Source organism: Neovison vison, chromosome 1 (genome assembly GCF_020171115.1).
Source record: "Neovison vison isolate M4711 chromosome 1, ASM_NN_V1, whole genome shotgun sequence".
Lineage (NCBI taxonomy): Eukaryota > Metazoa > Chordata > Mammalia > Carnivora > Mustelidae > Neogale > Neogale vison.
Genome location: NC_058091.1, coordinates 100,185,315 through 100,205,981, shown reverse-complemented (window position 1 = coordinate 100,205,981; position 20,667 = coordinate 100,185,315). Strand labels below are relative to the sequence as shown.

The 20,667-nt window shown below is 35.4% G+C and overlaps 1 protein-coding gene across 1 annotated transcript in view; it reads right to left on the bottom strand.

Moving 5' to 3' along the window:
• The window catches only part of LOC122909213 (muscular LMNA interacting protein), a 149,430-nt gene that overhangs the window by 58,144 nt on the left and 70,619 nt on the right, over window positions 1-20,667 (bottom strand). Inside the window, exons 8-9 of the mRNA XM_044253020.1 lie at window positions 18,137-18,181; window positions 7,537-7,581 (exon numbers count right to left, since the gene is read on the bottom strand). Coding sequence (XP_044108955.1) covers window positions 7,537-7,581; window positions 18,137-18,181 — 90 coding nt within the window. The remainder of the gene's footprint in view (window positions 1-7,536; window positions 7,582-18,136; window positions 18,182-20,667) is intronic.

The window sequence follows — 20,667 nt, the reverse complement described above, 5'->3', positions numbered from 1 at the left end:
CTGTTAGAAGTGCCAGATCTCAGGCCCTACCCCAGACCTACTGAGTCATAATCTGAGTTTTCACAAAATCCCTAGGTGATTCATGTGCACTCAACTAGAACTCTTTCCATTTAAATGCTGTGCCACCTGCCTAAAGATAGATCTTCCTTGGTCTGCCATTTTAGAGACATCTGTTCAACCTTGAGCTTCTGCCTCCAGACTAAAAGAGAGGCTTTAGAAGAGATGGTCTATTATTGGTTTCTAATCTACATTGTATCCTTGCACACACCCACTGATATTTTCAAACTTGAAGGAGACCTTTGTTCTCTAATTCTGGTAAAACTAATTGGCTAGGTTTGTGTACAAACAAAAATAAAGGAAATTAGATGAATCAAGTTAGAAGAGTCTGTTAAAGAGAGCTCCTGTTAAGACTGTCATTGCAGCAACAAAACTAGCCCCAACTGGCTCTTCTTTCATTTTTATCTGCTATGGAATCCACAGATCCAGCTAGACCCATGACTAATACACACAAATGTTATTCTTATGATGCCAGGAAAAGAAACTCCCTAATTTTCTTACCAGCCTAAATGGGGAAATAAAAACAAGCAATGACTCCCACAGTTAACACACACAAAAAAGCACAGAAAGAATAACAAAAAGTTTCTCTAAATGCCAAATTTCAATTCATCATGATGAACCTACTGAACCTACTGAGAACTGACCTACACAGGATGTAAGCAATCTTTGAAGTGCTCCAAAGACAAAATAACCATTGTTTAGGATCTCTGAAACACATATCTATCAGACACTCTCTGGAGCCATTTTGCCAATTGGACCTCGTCTATGTCAGGAACTATAGTGTCTATAACCCTTGTTCTCAGACAGCTGCCATTCAGTTCAGTATACCACAGAATAATCTACACTAGGAGTCAAGTCATGTCACTTGAATCCTCTCAGAGCTCTCTAATGCTTCACTTTCTCACTTAGAGTGAAAGCCAAAACCTTTGTCATGCCTGTGAGGTAATGCCTAATCTTTCTGATGCCTAACGAGCCTCTCCCTTCTCCATCTTAACTGCTGCTACTGTCCCTCTCACCCCCTCATGCTCTCCATCCTAGCACAGACACCATGATGCCCTGTGCCCTGAGAGTTTGCACTTGGGCTCTTTACTTTTTCCAGAAGTCATTTCTTCCTGGAATGCTGATATCCCATTACCTCCCTTATTTTTTTTTTTTCCATAGAACTTATCACAATCTGACATTTGTTTATGTGTTTATTGTTGTTGCTGTTGTTGTTTTCTCCACTAGAATATAAGCTTTGTGAGGCCAGAGATGATGACTTTGTTCACTGTTGTATTTCCAACACACAGAACTGTGTCTGGCTCCTAGAAGGTGCTAAATAAATAACTGAAGAATGAATAAATTAATTGACAGGCAGAAGCAGCCCAGGATGCTGGCTATTATCCTGAAGGAGTGTTGCTTGACAGCTTGGTGTCCCCCCATTACTTTTTCTGGATTAATATTTTTATTTGGGTATAGCCCAAGAAGAGAGAACTCTTCAGGATAGAAGATCCATACTATCTTTCCCCAAGAGAGGACCAGAAGAAGAAAAGTGGGTTAGTGAGTTCTACCCTTAGAGGTAAGAGTAGAGGCTGAAATTCCCATCTCTGATGGATATAAGAATTCAAAGCCAGGGATCAGTTCTTTAGGGACTTACAAAATTTTAAACTTCTCCATTTAAAAAAAAAAAAAAAGTTGTTCTTGCTCCCCTTATTTGTTTATGGTGATAAGCAATAAAATTTTTAATACCAAAAGACAATGATATCATCTTCTTTTGGAGAATTTAAGAGTGGGGTGGGACTAAAGATATCACATTTATACCTACTGTTAATCTTGAGGGAGAAAATGTCCAAGAGCATATGGAGTCCCTAGAGGCTGGTGGCAAGTTTTAATGGCCCACACAGGGCACTGGTCTGAGGCTGCTATTAATTTGTGTTTAACTCAATGAGTATACACTTATGCTTCAACAGTACTACTTGGGGGCACCGTAAAAATAAATATTGCTTCTGTCCTTTGGAACTTACAATCATAATTCTATGACAAGTTGGTACTGCCTCTGGCTGGAGACCAAAGTTGAAAATTAACTGCCAGCACTGACCTAGAGAATCCATTATCAATATCTTAAAATAATGGCTGCTGAGAGCAACCCCATTCTCAAATTGGTAACTGCAACTAGTGGACTGTTTTTAATTGCCTTTAATGACAGTCATAAGCTCCGCAGTGGTTGTGATGAGGGAAGAAAAGAAATAAAGAACAAGGTGTCAGTGTTCATGGATTTTTTTTAAATCTTTTTAAAGAAATAAAATGTAAAATAGAAAAGCAAGAAAGTAATAAAACACTGGATATAGAAAACTTAGTGAATTTGGCTAGGGGTTCTACTAATCTGGTGGATCCAAGAGCTTGTGAAAATACCCCATGTTTCTTTTACCCATTTGCTTCAGTTTGGTCTTTAGTCCCCTGTGTTTTATGTATATACATATATATTTTAGAGTTTCTGTAGCAACAAGCTCATAGAAACTCAAAAACATTCTACCAGTCAAGACTAAAGTTGACAAAAGCAGTATGCTCTAAATTATTTAGCTTACTTACTCCTTCAATTAATAAGCCTTTATTAGCTTTCTTTCTTTCTCAACAAACAATATTATATACTTGAAGCAAATATGTAAGCATTTTTCCCCTCCAATAAATATCTCAGATTTCAAAACACTCTAGTGCAGAGCAAAGTTGCCAAGATTGAGGAGGAAAAAAACAGATTTTTATACCACCCATTAGCTATGGGACTGCTGTAATATGCATGACAGAACTTTGTAAAGGAAAAACAACATGAATATGAAAGGGGAAAAAAAACTTTCCTTTTTCCTATTTTTGCATTTATAATATAGAATATTGATACTAAATGATCTGCACCATCCAGGAAAGTACCTACCTGATATGCTTTAGAAAAAATTACAGTTTCTTTGATAGCTGTATAAAAACAAATATATGGGAGCCCCCTGGGTGGTTTGGTCAGTTAAGCCATTGCCTTCAGCTCAGGTCATGATCCCAGGGTCCTGGGATCAAGTCCCTCATCAGGCTCCCTGCTCAGTGGAGAGCCTGTCTCTCCCTCTCCCTCTGCCTGCTGCTCTGCCTACTTGTGCTCTTTCTGTCAATTAAATAAATAAAATCTTAAAAAATATATATGTAGTATTTCAGTTCTTATAAAACATATCCCGTAGATCAAAAAATATTTGGTGGAACATGTACAACACAGGTTGGTTGAATTGAAATATTTCTATGGTTAAAGAAAAGACAATAGCGTGATTCAAACCTCAGGAGGCATATATGATGAATGCTGTAGAACTTAAGTATGTTGTGTCAAAGAAAACTGGTCAAGGACAAACCACCCTGAAGCCTGAAGAAGACATCAATTCTACACAAAAGCTTTCAGGGCTGCATTTTCTGAACAACAGTGACCTCAAGGGCCCTCAGAAAGATGACTCATGCCCCACTAAAGCAGGACACAACAGTTGGCATTCAGAACTGGGAACAAAGTATCTGAAAGCTTACCCACTCTTCTTTATAGTGTTCCAGTAAGCTGCATTTTGCTTTTACCTGTATGTAGCCATGTGGCTTGTTTTTTTAACCTATTGTTTTTCCTCTCCAGATTCAGTATTCCATCTCCCGCAACAATGAACATTTCGTAATGGCATTAAATACCAAACGCAAAAGCGAATGTCTTCTAAACAAGGTTCCCCCATCTACCCCCAAGGAAGACCAGTGCTTACCCATTTTGTTGAACCTCATCTATTTTCTCATCCAAAGAAGAGGCCCCACCAACCTCTGTTAACAGTGGGATGATTCAGTTCAGGAATTAGGAAAGCTCTGTGAAGGTACCACACCTAGATCCTAGATCCTTCCTTTCCTTTTGCTCCCCTTGTTATGTTAAGTATAGTACTACTCACAGTGGAGAAATCTCTATACCCAAATTCACCCTACCTATTCTCCTCCTCTTTCATAAGTGCATCTTTATAGGCTATGGGAAAATGCTAGCACCGGGCCCCCATGGGAGGTGCCCAGCGAAAGTCGTACTTCTGTAGAGGCCAAATTTCCTAACTTCTTTCTCATTCTTTTTTAATGATCTCAAGTCTATATGATTTTTTTTTGAAAGTCACACAAAAGTAACCACTATTGCTGTGGTGTTAGGCAATCTATTTAAACTATGAACCTCTGTTTCTTTATCTGAAAAAATATTACCTCAGAGATCATTATTTCTGAGACAAAGACCAACAAACTCAAGTCATTTAAAATGGAGATAATTATCTCCAAGATAATATTTCAGAGATCATGTGTGCAATAATAACACCTCCCATATGCACAAGGCTATACTGGCAACTTCAGATCCTATGATACATGAGCCTTGCAATACCCCTACAGGTTGACTGAGTAATTATACCAACCTCCCATTTTATGGATGAGTATTTCCAATACCCTCATCTCTTAAGTTCCTTTCTAGTTTTCACATTCTGTGGTGGTGTCTATCAGAAGAAGAGAAGCTGAAGCAGAGATTGGTGAACTGGTATCACACGGAGGCCTAGATTATTCTATTATCCTGAGCTCGATACTAAATAGTTTGGTTTCCAGAGTAAACGATGGAGATTTCTTAAGAATAAGGGGCACGGTCATATTTCTTTTGTTCTTTCAAATGTTGAACTGGAACAGTTGCAAAGTTAAGCAAATGGTTTAGCCAAGTTGAAAAGAAGAAAGTATGAAAATATTATATACCCTTAAAAAGCCAAATGTCAAAAGCAAAATGGTTTCTATTTTAAGCTTGTGCTACTACCGTGATCTATCTTGGATTTTCACTTCAACCAATTTATTATATTTCTCCCCCAAAACAGGACTAAAATAATTTTAACTAACTGCTTATTTTACACAGAACAGAGTATTTACTTATGTAATTTAACTATAATCTATCATATGTTCCCAGTAATTTTTATGTGCTACACACACACACACACACACACACACACACTATTCAACAAAAAGCAATGTATTATATCAGAATTACCTATTATATGGCATCTATCTGTATATCATAAACATGTGCATACACATACACATATGTATACCTAGTTTAATTTTTCACAGTTATTCTCACCCAAATTATTCAGAACTTAATCTTGAAGAGAGTTTGAGATGACAAATATTGGAAATTCATTCATAGAAAGGAAAAGTTATAATTTCATTCATTTTTATATTACTTAAGAGCAAAAACATCATAAATCCTTAAAGAAGCAAATGTCATACAGCTGTTCTTTCTTACAATTATTTCTATTCTATTCCATTCCCCCGTAATGAAAAACAGGGTTAATGCCATGAAATAGAAGTCAAAGTGATTAAACTGAATAATTATATCAATCCAGATGTTCTTTTTTTGTGTGATAAACTTGCTTGATAATAATCCCTTCACAAACTGACCTATATCTCAAGGGAATTTGAGGATTAAAACTTAATTTAAAACTTGGTTAAGATATTCCTTGAACTCTTTAGAGAAAAAGTCTAAAGCAAATGCAAAGAAATTATCATTAAAGTCAGTCAAAGCAATGCTTTGCATTTTTTCTCCCTAAAGAACACAAACTTAGAATTCACAGAATTATTTTATTAGCCAAGAAAAGGCTTATTTATTACATTTACAATGAGTTGATTTTAATATGTCTCTTTTAATGAAATCATTATATATATATTTGCCTCTTTAAAATAGTTTCTTAAAATATTAAGCCAAGAACTGACTTGTGTGTATGTGTATACACACACACACACACACACACATACATACAAGTCAGTTCTTGGTTTTATATTTTGCTCTCAGGAAACAAGTATATCATTACTTTAAATATTAAAATTGTTGTAGTAATATTTCCATATCTAAACTGGGAAACCATGCAACTTTATTGTTAACGCAGTGCTTGTTTCCATGGCAACTTTTTCACATCACTCTCTTGGTAATCATGGACTCACAGGTGCTAAAGGGGCTTCGAAAGTATGTAATAGAATTTTCTCATTGCTCATTTAGGAAACTGAGGATCAAACTTTCGGGTTTGTGGCTTCCTCACTGCCAGCCCCGTGGCTAGTGTCAGAGCAGAAATAAAAAATGGTTCTTCTGGCCCCATTCTAGCATTCTTTCACCTACACCATACTGCCGGGTACTATTCTAAACTAACACTAAAATTAGCACACACAGGCGCACGCAAACACATCCCATATATATACCATATGTATAAACGTCAACAAACTCAAGTAGTTTGCTTAAATCAGGCTACTTTGTGAGTCAAACTATGCTTTTTTATGTCCTTTTGAAAATATTTTGGCATGATAACAACAAGATGACTTGCTGGCTATGGACCCCAATATGAACTCAATTATCTTAATTGCTTAAAAAGGGAAAAAATCAGTACTAAACAGTGATTTTTGTCTTCTTAACATCTCAAACTGCTTTACTACAAATTTTTCTAATTATACTGAAGGTGACTATTGTTCAGGAACTTACAATTATAAATAATAAAAGTTAAAAGATACAAAGAAAATCCTTAGTAATATCTATGTAACTTATTTCATGGTTTCAATTTGACAGCCACTATAAGAATAGAAAATACAAAACACTATAAGGAAAAATAATTCTACGTAATCAAATTTCATCCATAAATAACAGATTCTAGAGTCTACATTTGTGCTAACACAGTAGTCAGTAGTCCCCTGTCAGGCTGATGAAATGCGGTTACTTTTCTTTTTTTGAAATATGGTTATTCAGAACCAAGCTGTGCTATAAATAGAAAATACACAGCATAGTTCAAAGACTTGGCCCCAAACAAGGAATGTAGCATATCTCAAGTTTATACTGATTATATGTTTGAAAGAGGATTTACATATCATTACATAAAATATATCTTTGAAATTAACATTCCCTGTGTTTGTCTTGTTGTTTTTTTGTTTTGGGGTTTGGTTTTGTTTTGCTTTTTTACCTTTTAATGTGGCTATTAGAAAATTTTAAATTATATATGTGACTGCATTTATGGTTCACATTCTGTTTCTACTAACCATTCTGATCTAAGCCATTCACATGCTAACCTTCCTGTCTGAAATACCTCATTGCTCATTTTTTAAAATCCAGAACATGCCCTACACTATCAAATGCGACCTGCCCTTGAATGCTTTTTAAAAAGCATCTGTCCCATCAGGAATCGAGCACTCTCCTTCTATAAACTGCAAAAGCATCTTGCTTCTGACCCCACCCATATTATTCCAGTCCCACTACTAAGATTCAAGTTCCTAGCAAATAGAGTCTATGTACTTACTGTTTTATGTATGTTCGTAAGCTGCTTCAGTAAAGAATAAGTAAATTTTTGTTAGACAAGTAAGCAAATATATGTAGTACATATATTCTCAATTCACTTTCTCTCATAGCTGTCTTGAGAGGTCAGAATTTTCTAAAATAGGTTCATGACTGAATAAGAGGATACATACCAACTGATTGTCAGATACTGTAGAGGATGGCGAGGATAGGTTTGCCTGCAAAATTTGAAACATGGTGTTCATTTAGTGAAATTCATAATTTAACAAATATCTATATTTTTAAGTTTTTTGAAGTTCTTTTATTATTAAAGAATACATGTCCACTATAGGATTTTGAAAAGTATAAGGTAAAAGGAAAAACATCATTATGTCACCAAAAAATGATGTGAACATGCTTGGTACATTGCCTTACAATATTTTCCCTCACCTAACAAGGAATAAGATGTTTTATGTGTTACTTTTCCTTAACATCTTAATATAAGTACTATCATAAAACATCAAAAATTCTTCAAGATGACATAATATTTCAGTCTCTGTATATACTGCACATTTTACCTAAACATACTAGCATTGGTGGATGTTTAAATTTGTTTACAGCAAATTCACACAACAGATTTTTTTCTTAAAATATCTTTATATATGAAGGAAAGCATAACATAATTTTCATGATTTTGGAAAGAAACAATCTAGTTTTTAAAAAAAACTGTTTTCAATCAAAGGGGAGGCTAATATCGTTTCTTCCTTCTTGGCTCCTGATCTTCACTCCTTCCATCTGGATTTAGTTTCCTTCTTACTAAAGTAAATGTTGCGGTAGTTCTGCCGCACTGTCGTGGACTATGCCTGCCAACATTTTTATTTTTGTGCTCATTCTTGAATGAGAGTTCAACTGGACGTAGAATTCTAGGTTCAGAGTTATTTTCTCTCAGCATTTCTCAGTCACTGTCCCACTGGCTCTGGCTTCTGTCAGTGTTGTCAGTCTAAATGTCCTACCTTGGTGGATTGTTTGTCTTCACACTTGGTTAGCGTTTAATACTTTCCTCCATGGGGCACCTGGGTAGCTCAGCTGGTTAAGCATCTGACTCTTGATTTCAGCTCAGGTTGTGATCTCAGGGTCATGATCTCAAGGTTGTGAGATTGAGCCCCCCATGTTAGGCTTTGCACTCAGCATGGATTCTCCTTGTCCCTCTCCCTCTGCTCCTCCCCCAACTCATGCACTCACTCTCTCTCTGAAATAAATAAAATCTTAAAAAAAAAAAAAAAACTTTTTTCCATGACATTCTGTAACTTCACCATGCTGTATGTGAGGATGGATTTCTTTTAATGCTTCTTTTTTGAGATTTGGTATGGTCCATCATTCTGAGTATGCATATCTTTCTTCAGTTCTGGATAATCTTCCATGAATAACTCTTCAAATATTGCCTTTCTCACATTATGTCTCATCTCTTCTTAAGATGATTCTATTAAATATATATTTAGTTTTTTAATCCATCTAATTTCCCTCAATTTCCTTTCATATTTTTAGCCCTTTATGCTGCATTCTGCATGGCTTCCACATATACACTTTACAGTTAACTAACTTTTCTTCAATTTTATATTAATACAGTCAACATGACAATTGAATTTTATGTTTTAAAGACTTACTTTTATCTTCTGGAAGTTCTACTTGGTTCTTTTTCAAATCTTTCTTATAATATCTATAACTCCTTTTAACTACTTTAACATTTTTATTTTTTTTAATTTAATTTTATTTTTTCAGTGTTCCAAGATTCATAGTTTTTTTTTAAGATTTTATTTATTTGACAGAGAGAGAGAAATCACAAGTAGGCAGAGAGGCAGGCAGAGAGAGGGGAGAAAGCAGGTTCCCTGCGGAGCAGAGAGCCTGACGTGGGGCTCGATCCCAGGACCCTGGGATCATGACCTGAGCTGAAGGCAGAGTCTTTAACCCACTGAGCCACCCAGGTGACCCCCAAGAGTCATTGTTTAACATTTTAATATGTTTTAGACTTACTAAATGGTGAAAGTTAAAATCTGAGCTCCTGGCTCCTGGCACACAGGCTCTGATGTACCTGTGTTCCACCAAAGCTTTACCTTCTCTACTTGGAACTCCCATTTCATTTCTGGCATTCAGAAGTTCCTCCTTCTTTACTTCAGATTGGGTCACCTAAACATTTTTAATAATTGTGTTTCATCAAGCTTTCTGCATTTAAGTGGGAGGCTGAGCTCCACCCTCAACTGTGATGGGAAGCGATCAACATACAAATGCTTAATTATAAATAATAGACTTGCCTCAAATATGATAAAGTGGTGTTCCTAAAATATTCTTATTCTTGAAACTGCAAATGTTTTCAAGGTGTATTATAAATGTGTCAATATTTTTTTTTAACTTTCTGAGCTATGAATGATAACTGGGAACTGAGAGTTTAGTGGTTCTTTTGGTATTGCCAAGTATATAGAAGTATGAATCACCAAACATAAGGATAAGGCACCTGTGGTCCTTCTCACACTGTGCCCAATATTGTTTGTTTTCTGCTTTTTGACTCATGCCTTTCTTCACAAGGTCTGTCGCTGCTTGCTGCCATTCATGGTTGCTCTGTGGCAGCAGGGTGTCTTGGCTAAATGCTCCCCATCTCTAATTGCTGGGACCAGGTTAGTGGTTAACGTGCACCAAGGTTTATGGTTATGCTGTGCTGCAGGAAATTGCCTTTCAGAATGTTCATCACATCCAGTCCACCTAGGGTTTTGTTTTTAACCTCATAATGTAATATGAGTAATAATTATTTCCTCTAAAGTCTTCATTTTTTTCTCTTAATTTCTCATTATTGCAGTAGTGAGAGAATTTTCTATGAGTCCCGTAAGTTAAGTTAATAGCTTCTATGACCTATGCTGAAACAAATGTGAGTACTTTGACTGAAATCTATCATAGTTAAGTTTTCATCTCAATAATTATAGAAAAGAAGGGATTACACATCAAAAACAAAGTACTGATTCATCTGTGTATAAAGAAGATGTGGTCTATATACACAATGGAATATTACTCCGCCATCAAAAAGGATGAATATCCAACATTTGTATCATCATGGATGGGACTGGAGGAGATTATGCTGAGTGAACTAAGTCAAGCAGAGAAAGACAATTATCACAGGGTTTCACTTATTTGTGCAGCATAAGGAATAACATGGAAGACATTAGGAGAAGAAAGGGAGAAATGAAGGGGGTAATCAGAGGGGAAGATGAACCATGAGAGACTATGGACTCCAGGAAACAAACTGAGGGTTTTCAAGGGGAGGCGAGGTGGAGTGATGGGTGAGCCTGGTAGTGGGTAGTAAGGAGGCACGTATTGCATGGAGCACTGGGTGTTATACACAAACAATGAATCATGGAACACTACATCAAAAACTGATGATATACTGTATGGCTACTAAGATAACATAATTAAAAACATCTTTTTAAGTATTTGTGCAATTTAACCACGTTACTGACATTTATCAGTGTGTAGTGCTAAATAATACCAAACTATTAGATGGAAAAAAAGATTAAATGTTCAAGAAAAGTTGTGATTAAATTAAGGAAAACCCCAAATACCTATGAACCAAAATTCCTTTACTGGGAATTATAACATTATAATAAAATACTCTAAACATCCCAATTCCATTTTTATTTTATCTTTTACAATCGACTTCATATCATTTATGTGAGAAACTCTTCCCAGAGAAGGATAGAATTAAATGTGTCCCTTAGGGTGACATAAATATTTATAAAACCACTGCAGATCCTTCACCAAAGAAAAAGAATATTGGCTTCTGGGTGTTATGAATATAACCAGATTTTTTCAACCAAGCCAATCATGTCAAGCTTTTCGAGAAGCCTCACTTTGTTTGCCTAATACAGGTTAGCAGGGTTTATTAAATGCTGTAGGTATAAATATGTTATTAATTTTGTAGCAATTATTTTCCAAAAAGGGAGAAAAGCCTGTTTGGTGAGCTGAGATCAGAGCAGTGAGAGGTGGGAGAAAGTTACTCTGTCTGAACCACTGCTCCTTGGTTAGTGAAGAAAGGTAGAGAAGCAACTTGATGTTCCTAAGACTAAACTTGAAATTGGATTTGAATAACAACAAAGACTTTAGTTATTTGTGTCTATCCACATAAATACTAACTGTGAGGAACAACAATACAGAGGAGTGTAAGGATGACTGTTGTGTGAAACAAAATCCTACAGTCTATTCTAAGGTCTTTAACATCATTTTAATCATAAAAGAAAGAAAAGGAATGTATAACAAAGGAGGAGGATTCATGTTAACTAACATAACATCATTTGAAAAGCTTAGACACCAACAAAGAAGATCAAAAAAAAAAAAAAAAGTGAAAAGGCAAAATCTCTTACTTCACAGAAAATCTATTAATGAGCTAGAGTATATGAAAAAACAAAGAACTAAAGACAAAGGCAAGCAAGGAGAATTTGAAATCCACTGAAAAATGAATTGCTCTATAGAGCCACCACTGCCCCAAGCCAGCTTTGGAGAAACCATGTTCCTTTTCCAAAGACTTGCTGTTAGAGGCATAAGAAGTACAATGAAGCTCCTTAGTCATTGTCTACATTGTTTTTCCTTGCCATGTGCAGCTTTTCTCCATTCTTGACACATGTCTTTTTGGCTGGCATCAAACTAGCAGACACCCTCTTGGGGGACTGGAACAGAACCCAGTTGTTCCACTTGTCTTTGCCTTCTGTACTCTACACTTCTTTCAGCTTGCTTTTTTCCCTTTCAGCAGTCACATCTCTCCCTCCTGAATAAAACAGTCAGTTCAATATCATTAGGTTGTTTTTCTTCCACCCGGTTCTCTGCTGACTCATTGTCCTGAGTTTCCTTTTCTCATGGCTCAAAGAAGTCTAATTAGTGATAATGTGTTAAATGAATTATGCTACTTCTCCCAGGCAGAAAGACAAAGTTTAAAATATTAACTGAGCCCCTGGTAATCATTGAGTGCTGAGACATAAAATGATAAAACACTGTCTTTCCTTTAACCTAGCAAGTGTTCCTGTTTTGTTTTATTTTGTTTTGTTTTGTTTTTTAAGGATTTTTTAAAAATTTTTAATTTTTTTATTTTTTATAAACATATAATATATTTTTATCCCCAGGGGTACAGGTCTGTGAATCGCCAGGTTTACACACTTCACAGCACTCACCAAAGGACATACCCTCCCCAATATCCATAACTCCAACCCCCCTTCTCCCAAACCCCCTCCCCCCAGCAACTTAAGTGGGTAGGAGAAGAATAAATGTTTTTTTTTTAAGATTTTAAGTATTTATTTGTCAGAGAGACAGGCACAGCAAGAGAGGGAACACAAGCAGGGGGAGTAAGAGAGCAGGCCTCCTACGGAGCAAGCAGCCTGATGTGGGGCTCGATCCCAGGACGCTGGGAGCATGACCTGAGCTGAAGGCAGACGCTTAACAGCTGAACCACCCAAGCACCCCAAGTGCTCCTGTTATTTGTACATAAGTCACTATGTACGCAAAAGAATGAATCCAATAGTAAGAATGTTAGGCACCAAGCCCATAGCGATATATTATGAGGCATCATATCTTTTTTGCTTCACGTTCTTTACTCTCTCTATAGACATTACCCTATCTATCTCATTGAAAAACATCTTATAAATTCGTAACTTATCATCCCCAAAAGGCCTAAATACAAAAAATAGATTTGAAAGTTTGAGTCTTTGTACTAAGGAATGATGATTCCATCTTGTCATGAACATAACCAGGAGGCAAAATAAGAGGGTATAGGGACCAGGGACAGCCATTGTATGTATGTGCTAATGAGGAGATAAAAGATCAGATCAAGGGGAAGTTTGGCTGAAATATGGAGGCTTCACGTTTGGTGAAGTCTAAAATAATGATTTGAAGAATACAAGGAATTAGGAGTCTCTCATTACATCTTTTCTCTTCCTCTTCATTTAGTGGAACCCAGATAATTACCTTTAGTTCCTTCCTCATTCCATTTCACATAAGCATGCCTCAGAAATATTTAAATACAATAAATAAATAATAAATAAAATCATAAAAGAAATAAATGAGAATAAGCAGAATTGTTGTTTAAAGTGTTCACAACTCTTTCTGTAATTCATCAAATCTCTGGTCACAAACTATGGAAAGCAGATCAGGACCAAGGTCTGGACTGAAGTGAACTGCATTGAAGTTTCCTCTTAACCTTCAGACCTAGGACTACATAAGCACACAGCACCTCTGAAAACACCCAAGCATAGAGACATTGCCAAGCATAGCAACAGGGGAGTTGCCTAAATTGGAGACAGTGACCTTTACTTGAATAACTGTGTATATGTGCATGTGTGTGTGTGTGTGTGTGTGTGTGTATATATTTGTATTTTTTGTATGTATATATATGTATGTGTATATATATATATTTGTATGTATATATATTTATATGTGTGTGTGTATATATAGTGGGGAATATTCTTAATAAAGCTTGACATATTTTTTAATATATTGTGATATTTTGAAAGCAATATGCATCCATTGTTATGACATTTTTCTGTCCCTCAAGCTCATTAAGATGGGATCTTACCTGTTTACTATATAACCTTCAATAGGCCTGTCTCTGTTATTTCTCTGGCACTTAAAAGTAATTCATGCAATGTAGAGAGTTTATAAAAGAAGTTATTATCTATAGGCCGTGATTCCAACTAAGGGTTTTTTGATAAATTAGTAATGGATCTGTTACTTGTCTTATTTTCTGAGGTTGCTCTTTGTTAAGAAAGCCCACTGTGGTTTTGAATTATATGAATGAAATAATTTATACTGGTTGTAGTTAATGAAAAATAAATATTTACAAAGACAAGTGTAATGCAAAGGAAAAAATGACATTCCCCTCCAAATATGATAGACTGAAAACAGAATAAAATAGAAATTCAAATAAAAAAATACATTTCTTTACATAGGAAGAAAGAAATTCTCTAAAAGTAAGTGTCATGAGAAACAATCACTCTTCCACATTATCTGATAAATTATGAGTTAAATTATCAGAGTGATGTAAAATGTTAGAAATATAATAGGTATCATTGCCATCAAATATGAAATTATTCAAAGTTTAGCTTGAAGGTTATTGAACATGAAGAAATAATTTAGACCCAGAATACAAATACTAATGGATAAAATATTTAAGGAAAACAAACCATGTCCATATCTTTTATAGTTCTCCCACAACTGTTAATGGCAAGGGCTTTGACATGAGACAAAGCTGGTTGGATTTTGCCTACTCTGACTTCCAAGACTTGGTTCCCTCCTTTGTCATATGAAGATCTTGAAATAATAATACCCACTTATTACATACATAAGACTTATTACTTACCCACTTATTACTTATTACATACCCACTTATTACTTACATAAGACTGGTGTAAGGTTAAGTGAAATACTTCAGTCTCATTTGCAAGGTAAGAACTCAAAACAATTGAATGGAATATTGTCGATAAATTAATAGAGTCAATCTTGCAAGTGACCTGTGGAGATCACCATTACTCAACATGTTGTTAGCCTCACTTAAATTCTACTACACTTAAGAAGACCTCAATTTACTTTAAAATCACTTGCAATTCAAGTACACCATGAATTGAAGAAAACTTTGACTTTAATTAGACTGAACTGATGGTACTTTTCAAGCATCTGGCTTATCCTAAAAAAAAAAGAAAAAAAAAAACAGAGTATGTGAAATGTAACAATATGTGCAATAAAGAATAAGAATAGGAAACTAATTGTTTTTGCATTTTCTTTTCTTTCCTTTTCTTTTTTTCATGAAAAAGAAAAGCAGCATTTTACCAAAGTTCCCAGAAAGAGGAATTAGTCATACAATTTCTCATTATTTAATAAAACCATTATGATCATCCCAGGAACACTGGAAATCCAATAGATAATACAGCTTCATCAAAAATTAGCAACTTGGTAAGTCTGTTTACAGTTCAACCAATTCTACAGCCAGCTCTTCTCTAATGTCTAAAAGAAAGCATCTTGCCTATCTCCTATTTGTTTACTGTCTCTCCCATTATAAGCTGTAGAAATGGGGACCTTATTAGGCTCATCCTCACCCCAGTGACTCCTCAGTGAGTAGACATGGTAGACACTCAGTAAATATTTGTTCAATCAATGCATAAAAGTAGGTAATTGAGTAATAGAACTAGCTAGAAAATTCTGAGTTTTCCACTAGTTGTGATTCATGGGTCATATACTGCACTTTCAGAGAGAGCCCAGATATACGGATTTTAAGTGGTCTATGCTAATCTGTTGGGGATATCCTCAAATATCACAATATTTTTTCTCTGGTTCTCATCTAAGTCTTCTCCTTTTTCCTCTGTGGTGCAGGAGCTGGTAAACAGGGGGTCCCTGTTTTCTAATTGAATCTGAGAATTTCTATAGTCAATGACACATCAAGTCCCAGCAACTATCTACTGCAAAGATGTCTACTTCCCTCAAAGTCTGCTGAGAGGTGGTGAAATACTGAAAAGACTGCTCAGATTTGCTTTTGAGTTTCCATGGGAGTGGAAGAGAAAAAAAATGTAGCAAAAGATTAATTAATTAATTGAGTGAAAGCTATCCAAGTCATCCTTAAGGTAAGGTATCTTATAGTTCAGGCAATATGAATATTGGAATTTCTAGAAGAAAATACAACTATGTCATTCTTTTAAAATCAGAACATACTGTATTTAAAATAGATTGTTCACATGAGACCAACGCTTACAGCTGAAGTGGACTTCTGCTCTAAAATTTCATTTTTTTCTTCTCAAAATAAATGTATCAGACATCACTTGGTAAATATAACAACTATAGCCAAATATTTAGAAGTGTGATTTCCCTATGATTTGGCACCAAAGAACTGGGTTTTACATTCCACCATAAAATTATCCTTGATAGTCTTCTAAAAGACATGGACATATTTGAGGTCTCACAAAGAACAATTCAAATGTCATATTGTAAGAGAAAGTAAAAAAATAAAGCTTCTCACTCAAGAAACCAAATGTAATCAAAGTGAAGAATGTTATCTGAATCAGAGTTCATATTTGGTCTAGTCTATACTAATCTATTTGATGATTCATTGTTAACATTGAATGACTCAAATGCTCTCAGAAAGTTTGGGGCAAATGTTAACCTACTTTAATTAAGTCTGATAACTTATTGAAGAATAATTTGAAGTAAATTCTAACTATGGAGCTTGAAGCAGCCCCTCCAGAATTATTTGCTACCAAGTTAACTACCCACAGGGAGGGACGAGAGGATGTTTATCAACCCTCCCCATCTTCTTGTGAATGAGTCTCCATCAAAGCCACTTTGGTGACAGGTAGGAGTAGGAGAGAAAGACATGAGAAATCAAAAACTCACAGCTATTTTTTCCTGGGTCTGGCTCTTGTAGCATGTATTAGTCACAAAAAGTATTGAAACTGCTTTAGGGAACTTTCATTTCTTATATTCAACTTCAGAATCAAGGAACTCCATTAAGTCATGGCACTTCTACTCTTCCCAAGATAAAAAGGAGGAAGAGAAAGGAGAGGCATAGATGAAGGGAAAGCAAAGGAAAATAAGAGGAAGAAAGTGAAGAACTATTATTTATTCCTGTATGTCTGGACTACATCAAGGGCCTTTCATACATTAACTAATATGAATCATACATAAGGCAATTATTCATTTCCCAATTTTATAGATGAAAAAATTAAGGCATGGAGAGGTTAAGTTATTTTACCAGGATCAGACAGCAAACAGCTATGTTGTGATTTAAACTTGGGTATAGTCTACTAAGTGTCTCTAGTCTTTTAAGTATTACTCCAAATGGCTTTCAATAAAAACGAGAGTGAAATCTTCTGGGTAAATACTCTAAGAAGTGTTCCTATCCATACCCTCTAAACATCATTTCTTAAATGATAAAATTCAGTGATTTCAACCAGTTTATTATTTGCTTAGGGAGATCCGAATGAAGGCAGAAATACAAAAATTGGAAAGAGAATATGTCACAAAGCATGCAATTAATGACTATGCATTCTTGATGATGATAGTGATGGAAATAGCATATTGGAAAATATAAGGTATAACTTAAAAGAAATAATTTACTGTTTTGTTTTAAACTAAAAACTGAACACTTGCTTAGGAGAAAATCTTGTTTCTGTTGAAGCTGGCCACAGGGTGGATTATGAGTTGAGTAAAGAATGGAAAGGTGATGGGGCTATATGTGTGTACCTAAGGCATTCACAACCAGAGCCATAATTAATTGAATCAAGTGTGTGAGTCTCTATCTACACATCTATTAATCTTTTTTTGCCCCTAAGTGAAAATTAGTTTATTTGACAATAATTTAAATCAAAAAGAAAGCAAAACACTAGTCAAAACCAGCTAAACTGGCCATCCCATTGGAAACTGACAAATCTTAATGGTTCAAGTATATGAACTGACTCCTTTATGATAAGCACAATAAACTTTTACAAAAATGAAAGTGTCATCGAAGCTCTGATATTTAGAAAGACAGAAAAGAGGTGTTGGAGTTCCATTTTATTCAGCCAAACTAATCAAACTAGACCTCACTTAAGAAGGAATTTAATCAATAAACTTACCTGACCTAACCTGATCTTCCATATCTGGGTGAATCACACCATCTTACCCCTTTCCACTTATGAAAAATACCAACTAATTCAATTTTAATGATTGTATAATTGAGTTCCCTCTAAAGCATACACATCCACCCGTTAAAAAAGCATTATGTATCATTATGAAGGGTCTTACATATTTGGTTTCTCGACCAGCTGCTCTTGGAAGAGTTGTAGACATCTGTATGGAAGGAAAAATAATTATACTACTGAAGTAACCACAAAAATACTGAAAGATTCAACTTCTGGGATAAGTGTTCACTTTTCTTTTTGTCATTATGAATTTCTAACCATTCTGCTCTCTTTTCTGTACAAAACCCTGTTCTTCTGAAAATTATTTCATTAAACTAAATTGCTTCATTATTCTTTTCATTGTCATTATCTATCAGTTTTCTGATAAGCTTTCCCATATTTACTGATGACATCCATTCATGAATCATAATGGCCCCTTACGGGATTTCTGCCATTTCCAAAATTCATATAGAAGTCTCTAGGGGCGCCTGGGTGGCTCAGTGGGTTAAGGCCTCTGCCTTCAGCTCAGGTCATGATCCCAGGGTCCTGGGATCGAGCCCCACGTCGGGCTCTCTGCTCAGTGGGGAGCCTGCTTCCTCCTCTCTCTCTCTCTGCCTGCCTCTCTGCCTGCTTGTAATCTCTGCCTGTCAAATAAATAAATAAAATCTTAAAAAAAAAAAAGTCTATTAGAAGTCTCTAACCTCTCACTTCTTCAAGCCACTGAACTCCAAAGGTGTTCTCATCCATTCCATTTCACTCATCCACTCTCAGGATCATTCCTAGACTTTGCCTTCACAAATAAAATGGGAAATCTGTAAAATTTTAATTTGAGCATCCTACTCTGAGAATTCTATCTCCCATTCACTTCTCAAATGTCCCCAATACAACATTTCTTTAGCCCCATTGAGACTCCAAAATCAATGAGCTTTACCAGTTCCATTGTGGTGTTATTACCCCTTAGTTTATATATATTTCAAATTATCAGTTATTTTAATTCATTAATTTCTCTGGCCTGTCTCTTTATGATAAACTCACCCTAAAAAAAAAAAAAAAAAAGAGAGAGAGAGAGAGAGAGAGGAAGAAAAGAAAACCACAACCCTGGTGGACCTTATCGTCTATTTTTTCTAAACTTGAAAAGCAAAAAATTGTGAAGAAACTCTCTCAACCAAGCTAATTGATTTCATTATAAATTAATAGTTACCAACTTCAAATGAGCATTCAATACTGCCCAGTAAGCCTCTAATTTTTCTCTTGTAGGCCCACTTTCCTACTTTCTGAAATGAGATATGTTATTTGAGTCATTTAGATCCTCAGCAAATATTTATTATATATCTACTATGTGCCAGGAACTTTTCTATACCCTTCAGTTTATAACTAAACAAAACAGACAAAGATACCCTGTCCTTGAGGAGCTTACACTCTAGCAAGATAGAAGGTAAACAATAAAATAATGAATAAGTAAATTATACTGTATGTTGCAGGTAAATCATATATTTCACTATATGTTATGCAAAAAAAAAAATGAAATAATTTGAAGCCTAGGGTAATGTATTCTTCCAGAGAAAATCTTTTCTTCTGCCAAAGACCTTATTTCTTTCAGAAAACCCAGGTGTTAAGAAGATCAAGAGTGCTGAGGGCCTTTAAATAGGATGGCCAATCTAGAGAAGGTGACATCTAGGTTAAGATTTGAAGGAAGTGAGGGAGCTGGATATGTACAATCTAAAAAAAGAGCATTTCAACAAGATGGAACAAATGTAAAGTTCTCAAAATGAATTCCCACCTCAGAATGGTGGCTCAAGAACTCAAAGCAATCCTTTCAAAATAGACAACAATAATTAAAATATTTAAAAGAATATTGACATGTTATTTATTAAAAACATCAATGAGCTAAAAAAAAAAAAAAAAAGAAGAACTTGGGCGCAAGATCAGGAAAAGATGGGAATCCAAATAGATGAGTCAAGCATCTGAGACTGGCTTTTATCCTAAAGATGTTTGCAAACAATAATGAGTTGCTTGAGAAACTGATCCAAACTTTTGACTGTCTCAGAAATGTAGGGAGATAAAAGTCACAATCCATGATCCCCAAGAATAGAATGAGCCTCAGAACTAAGAATGATGTAGAAGTCCTCACACAGTCTTCAGGCTTGCCTTGCATCGTGAAAACAACTGTTTAGAAAAAAATCATCCCCAAACCGTAGATTAAATTAAGAAATCCTTCCTTGCTAATGCTCCTGGTGTCTGACAGAAGCAAAGAAAAAGCTCTCTGTAGTAAGATAATATCATCTGAGCCCTCAAATAATTTCTATAAATTAACTTTTGAGTAGAATATCCAACACACAATCAGATTCAAACACACAACGAGGTAAGACAATGTGAGTGAAAATGAGCAGAAATAATGAACAACCAAAAAACAGTCACAGACAATCCAGAAATCTGTTTTCTAAGAACCAGACTGAAAACAACCATAGTTACCAACATGCTTCTTCTGAGATAAAAGTTAAGCTTGCAAATTTTTACAAGGCACTAGAAACTATAAGAAGTGATATAACTGATTTGAAAACAGGACAAAACGGTGCTAAGACAAGAGCATGCTTGGCACATTCGAGGCACAGGAAGGAAGCAGGCAGAGCGGTCATGCTGGGAGCAGGGAAGGAG